The 6,803-nt window shown below is 52.3% G+C and overlaps 1 protein-coding gene across 2 annotated transcripts in view; it reads left to right on the top strand.

The window, feature by feature from the left end:
- Positions 1 to 4,960: 4,960 nt before the first annotated feature.
- The window catches only part of LOC143958231 (ATP-dependent clpX-like chaperone, mitochondrial), an 83,968-nt gene continuing 82,125 nt past the window's right edge, over positions 4,961 to 6,803 (top strand). For both annotated transcript variants that reach the window (XM_077467745.1, XM_077467746.1), the window contains exon 1: positions 4,961 to 5,212. In XM_077467745.1, coding sequence (XP_077323871.1) covers positions 5,155 to 5,212 — 58 coding nt within the window. In that variant the 5' untranslated portion in view covers positions 4,961 to 5,154. The remainder of the gene's footprint in view (positions 5,213 to 6,803) is intronic.

Raw genomic sequence — 6,803 nt, 5'->3', positions numbered from 1 at the left:
TATGATGGTTTTTCCAACAGAATTCTGCTCAAACTTGGCTTGCATACACACGGTCACACAAAAGTTCTCGGAACTTTCGACCGCCAAGAACGCGGTGACACAACACTCCGACAAGCCAAAAAAAAATGAAGTTCAATGCTTCCCAGCATACATTGAATTGTTTCCGAGCATGTGTAGGAATTTTGCACATTGGAATTGCTTCAGAAGTTCGGGATTTCCGATGAAAACGTTTTCCGTCAGAAAAATTGAGAACATGCTCTTAATCCTTTGCTGGCGGAAATTCGGCCACCAAAATTCCGATACAGCATTCACACAGTTGCATTTTTCGCCGAAAAGCTCTCATCGGTCTTTTGCTGGCCGAATTTCCGATCGTGTGTACGCAGCATTAGGCTATTTTTTAGAGCAGCATTTAGTGCACTACTTAAAGTGATTGTAAACCCTTACAAACCACTTTGACCTACAGGTAAGCCTAGATTAAGGCTTACCTGTAGGTCCAAGAAATATCTCCTAAACCTACACGGTTTAGGAGATATTTGCCGAAAGACAGGCACCTGTGTCTACGGCGCATATGCCGTGAGTGGTGGCTCCCGTGCGCATGCGCGGGTGTGACGTCATTGTGGCTTTGTTGAATGACAGCGGCGGAGCAGCGAGACCCACCGAGAAGATGGATGCTCCCGACTACAGGGGACAGCGGTGACTTTGCTGGCTCCTGTGTCCGGTAAGTGACACATAATGGAATACTATGCGATGCATAGTAGTCCATTATGCTTTACCTTTGCAGGGAATCAAAGAGGAAGTAAACCCACTAACCCATCAGGGTTTACTTCCTCTTTAATATAATAGGGCAGAACTTTGAATCAAGTAAAGACTGTACAGCTGCCATAGTAATGTAGGGTAGGGGCACAGAAGCTCCCTGTGTAGTTTTCCAGATTGGCCACTAGATGTCGCCATAGTTAAGCTTGGGAACTGTAGTGAAGAGTAGATTGTGTGGGTGCCTAGGTAGCTACTAGAGCAGTGGTCATCAACCCTGTCCTCGAGGCCCACTAACAGGCCAGGTTTGCAAGATAACTGAAACACAGGTGATCTCATTTGCTGCTCAGTGATTGCAGTATTCTAGTCTGCACCTCCCCAAGGTAATACATAAAACCTGGCCTGTTAGTGGGCCCTGAGGACAGGGTTGATGACCACTGTGCTAGAGGTCCCCAGAGTAGTGTGATGGGCATACCATAGAGTAGTGGTTCTCAGCTAGGGTGGTGTGTATTGTGTCAGGAGACTGTGCCATTTGGGGGGGAAGGGGGTCCTGTACTGGAAAGAATCTCTAATTAGAGGATTCTGTGATGGGGGGATTCCTTGGTGTTGGGGGAACTCTTAAGTCATGGGGGACTGTGGTGTGATGGGAGGACTCCCTGGTGTTGCGGGGATTCTTATGTCATGGGGGACTGTGGTATGATGGGGGAACTCTGTAGTGTTGGGGGAATTCTTATGTCACGGGGGACTGTGGTGTGATGGGGGGGACTCCCTGGTGTTGGGGGAATTCTTATGTCATGGGGGACTGTGGTGTGATTGGGGGACTCTGTGATGTTGGGGAAATTCTTATATCACGGGAGGACTGTGGTGTGCTGGGGGGACTCCGTGGTGTTGGGGGAACTCTTATGTCATGGGGGACTGTGGTGTAATGTGGGGACTCCGTGGCGTTGGGGGAATTCTTATGTCATGGGGGACCGTGGTGTAATGGGGGACTCCGTGGTGTTGGGGGAATTCTTATGTCATGGGGGACTGTGTCTTTGGTGTAATGGGGGGACTCCGTGTTGTTGGGGGAATTCTTATGTCATGGGGGACTGTGGTGTGATGGGGGGACTCCGTGGTGTTGGGGAGATTTTTATGTCATGGGGGACTGTGGTGTGATGGGGGACTCCATGGTGTTGGGGGAACTCTTATGTCATGGGGGACTGTGGTGTGATGGGGGACTCCATGGTGTTGAGGGAACTCTTATGCCATGGGGGACTGTGGTGTAATGGGGGACTCCGTGGTGTTGGGGGAACTCTTATGTCATGTGGCACTGTGGTGTAATGGGGGGACTCTGTGGTGTTAGGGGAATTCTTATGTCATGGGGGACTGTGGTGTGATGGGAGACTCCGTGGTGTTGGGGGAATTCTTATGTCACTGGGGACTGTGGTGTACTGGGGGGACTCCGTGGTGTTAGGGGGATTCTTATGTCATGGGGGACTGTGGTGTAATGGGGGGACTCCGTGGTGTTGGGGGGATTCTTATGCCATGGGGGACTGTGGTGTGATGAGGGGACTCTGACGTGAAGGAGGGACATGGAAATCATGAAGGACCTATGAAGTGAAGGAGTGGGGGCCTCTGAAGTGAGGAGGGGCCTCTGATGTGAAGGGGGACCTCTAATATAAAGGGAGGGCTCTGATGTCATGGGGGGGACTTCTATAGTGAAGGAGGGATGATGATGTGAAGGGGGACCTCTATTGTGAAGGAGGAACAATTATGTAATTGGGGGGACCACTGATGTGGTGCACGCGCATGGCAGATCACGTCAGCACGCGGCGTTGCGAACGTGTGGGCGTCGACACGCAGCAGGTACCTGCCCGCCCACCTGCGTCTAGTAAGATCAGAATAGGTCCCTCCCGCATCGGGACCTCCCCCTCCTCTCCTGATCTTACTAGACGTGGGTGGACGGGCAGGTACCTGACGAGCGTCGACACCCACACGCCGCACTTGTGACGTCATTCGTGACGCCGCGTGCTGACATGATCTTCTTACACCTATATGAATCCTTTAGTACCATCATATGTGTGACTAGCCATGTTTACTCTACTTTGTATGTTATTTATTGAGATTCATTTTTATTGATTTGCATGTACGCCCACATGTATCATTAAATAGGTTATTATCCAATATCAATTGATCCATTTACATTCTTGCGATGTGTTTCCTCTTCTTTTCCTACGTAACAGGGATGGAGACATATGAACTCGAGCAGTCGTTGTCGCCTCATACAAAAGTCCCAACGATCTTTTTCTTTTACACACCACAATCGAGTCACTCTAAGCCCCGCCCTCTGTTCTCTCCAGGCGTACTGAGGACTCCTAGCCCCGCCCTCAACCTCCTCTATGCATATTGACACGCAGTCCCCCCATACTTATGCCGAGCCACTCCTAGCCCCGCCCGCCTCTGCAGGGTTGGTGCTACCACTAGGCAGCCGCCTAGGGCGCACTGCTGCCTAGGGGCACCCAGGCCACTGGTTTCCCTCCATGTCTGCATGCTCTGCAGGCTGCAGCATGTAACTCAGTCCCTCCAGTAGTGCAATTAGAGGTGCAACATAGCACCGGGGCCAGCGCTAGAGGAAGCTGTAAAGCGGTGCCTTCTGTCACATGTAGGGTTGCCACCTTTTCTTCAAGTCAAACCTGAACACTTTAGTGGCTGTGGACTGGTTTCACCAAAGCCCCCACTTAAATCATAGTTACCAAATTACCCCTTACATCAGAGTCTGCAAAGCACCCCTTACATCTGAGTCCCCCTTACCATAGTGCACTCACTTGCTCAGAGGCAGGAGGGAGAAGGGAGGAAGGGGGCCTATGCCCTTGGCAATTGTGGTACTTGGTTGGTTGGGGAGCATAGGTGTGTGCAATCCAGGCAGGAAGGGGGAATCTGCACCACACTGGGTGATCAGGGTGTGCCTAGGCACACCTAAGTTGGGGGAGGGGCCACAGTCCAGTCTAAATATTTTGTCCGGGTTTCACGGGGTCTGAATCCTGGACACGTTTCAAAACCCGGGTGAATGCTGGCCAGGTGGCAATCCTAATCACATGGGGTGGAGCCAATGGGGGGAGCGGAAAAATGAGGTTTCGCCTGGGGCAGTGATGCCGAACCTTGGCACCCCAGATGTTATAGAACTACATTTCCCATGATGCTCATGCACTCTGCAGTGTAGTGGAGCATTATGGGAAATTAAGTTCCAAAACATCTGGGGTGCCAAGGTTCGCCATCACTGGCCTAGGGTGTCAAAAATCCTTGCACCAGCCCTGCTCCTCTGTGCATAATGAAGACACGTAGCCCCGCCCACACCTTTTGCCAAGTTCCTTCTAGCCCCGCCCCCAATCCCCCTTATGCACATTGACATGAAGCCCCGCCCACGCCCGTTGAGTCACTACTAGCCCCGTTGTCTCCACACATTGCGGAGATGTAGCCCCGCCCACACCTCCGCGAGATGCTGTCAGACCCGCCCACACCTCAACCGCGCAACTCCTAGCCCCTCCCGCTCCTTATGTGCACATTGAGTACACTTAACACCGCCCTCAAGTCCTGTACCGAGTCACTCGGAGGCCCGCCTTCTCTTTGGTCCGTGCCCATTGGGGACCTCTAGCCCCGCCCATACTTATGCTGAGCCAATCCCGGTGCGATCTCGTCTTGCTCCGGTGTCTTGTTGAATGCTGTCCCCTGTCGGATGGTGTCCACCCTGTACTGCGCAGTACGGAGGACAAGGAGACGCCGAAAGTCTCCGAAGATGAACGGCGCCTGCGCACTGAGTCCAGGTTCAAGCCCCACCATCCAGGTGTACATAGAGGTAGAATAAAAAATTGGCGAGCGAAGTGAGGCCGTGCCCGAAGCGTGGCGGGTGAAGCGAGCCTGTAGGGGGCGCTCTTACTGAGTACTACTGTACGTCCACTTGCATGGTGGGGCTTGAACCTGGACTCAGGGCAGAAGGTACTATTAGGTGCGCAGGCGCCGTTCATCTTCGGAGACGGAGTCGCCTTGTCCTCCGTGCTGCGCAAGCGCCGCGCCTGCGCAGTACGGGGCAGACGCGATCAAACGGGGCGACAGTTCTCGACAGGACACCAGCAAGATTGACATGTAGCCCCGCCTCCACACCGGCCGAGGAACTCTAAGGCCCGCCCTCTGTGCCTATCCCTCCGTGCACGCCGAGGACACCTAGCCCCGCCCTACACGTCAACCGAGTCACGTGAGCGTGACGTGGTGAAAGGTCCTCCGGCCCTCTCCGCCTTCGGATCTGTTGTGAGGCCCGGAGAGCGATTTCCCGGCAGGAGCCCCGGCTGTGTGAAAGTCTCCCCCCCCCCTCCTCCTCCTCTGCCCGGACACCCACCCCGAACCCGCCAGTCCGCCCACCACGGCGGGACCATGTCCGGCCCCGGCTGTTCCTGTACCGCCCGGATCATCAGCAGCTGCCTGCACCGAGGTGAGGAGAGCGGCGGATACCTGACAGCCGGCTGGGCAGTACAGGCCGGACCCGGGGAGGGGGAGGGGAGAGGAGAGGAAAGGTGGAGGGGCCTCACAGCCTCTCAGTGTACGCTGACATGACGGGTTTATTTTATGAAATAAACTTTATTTATACACCAACAAATGTACAAAACAGGTTGGGAAGAGACACAGAGAGAGGAAGAGCTTCTCACCTGGGGCACAGTGTTTGTGATCCCATCCAGTATCTCACAAAAGTGAGTACACCCTACACATTTCTGTAAATATTTTCTCCTCTCCTTTCATGTGACAACACTGAAGAAATGACACTTTTCTACAATGTAAAGTAGTGAGTGTACAGCTTGTATAACAGTGTAAATTTCCTGTCCCCTCAAAATAACTCAACACACAGCCATTAATGTCTAAACGTCACTCACTTTTGTTGCCAGCGGTTTAGACATTAACCACTTCAACACCGGGCACTTTCACCCCCTTCCTGCCCAGGCCAATTTTCAGCGCTGTAGCAATTTGAATGACAATTGCGCTGTCATGCTACACTGTACACCAGGGATATGCAATCAGTGGACCTCCAGCTGCTGCAAAACTACCCCATCATGCCTCTGCCTCTGGCTGTCATGTTTGTGGCTGTCAGTCTTGCTATGCCTCATGGGACTTGTAGTTCTGCAACAGCTGGAGGTCCACTAATTGCATATCCCTGCTGTACACAAACTAACTTTTTATCATTTTGTTCCCACAAACTGAGCTTTCTTTTGGTGGTATTTGATCACCTCCCTGGAATTTTTATTTATTGCGCAACTAATAAAAAAAAAAAAAAAAAAAAAAAAAAAGACTGAAAAGTTTAATAAAAGTTTTTTGTTTCTGTTAAAAAAAATTTGTAAGTAAATACGTTTACTTCTTCAATGATGGGCACTGATAAGGAGGCACCAATGAGGTGGCACTTATGGGCACTTGTAGGTGGCACGGATGTGTACCCCATACCACCCCCACATCAAATCATTCTCTGCAGCTATTACCTTTTTATACCACCAGCACCCTCTCCCTTTTAGAATGTAAACTCTACAAGCCGGGCCCTCCTGTACCTTTTTTGTATTGTACTGTAATTGTGCAGCCCCCCCCCCCCCCCCATACATTGCAAAGCGCTGAGTAAACTGTTGGCGCTATATAAATTGTGTATTATAATAAGGATGTAGGGATGCATCGAAATTTCGGCCGCAAAAACATATCAGCCGAGAATTGCCCTTTAGGCAAAAAGTCGAAAGAGAATCTCTGCCGCTACTGGTGCCGGAAATTGGGTGGGGCGGCGGGTCTCTGCCGTCTCGTGCACCCCGTCCGCAGTGTCTGGCCGTCTCGTGCACCCCGTCCGCAGTGTCTGGCCGTCTCGTGCACCCCGTCCGCAGTGTCTGGCCATCTCGTGCACCCCGTCCGCAGTGTCTGGCCGTCTCGTGCACCCCGTCCGCAGTGTCTGGCCGTCTCGTGCACCCCGTCCGCAGTGTCTGGCCATCTCGTGCACCCCGTCCGCAGTGTCTGGCCATCTCCTATATAAAAATACATTTTTAAAAACTTTCACTTTC

This window comes from Lithobates pipiens, unplaced genomic scaffold (genome assembly GCF_037356315.1).
Source record: "Lithobates pipiens isolate NorthernLeopardFrog02 unplaced genomic scaffold, aLitPip1_a1.2 Scaffold_6, whole genome shotgun sequence".
Taxonomy (NCBI): domain Eukaryota; kingdom Metazoa; phylum Chordata; class Amphibia; order Anura; family Ranidae; genus Lithobates; species Lithobates pipiens.
This window is presented reverse-complemented; position numbering and strand designations above follow the sequence as displayed.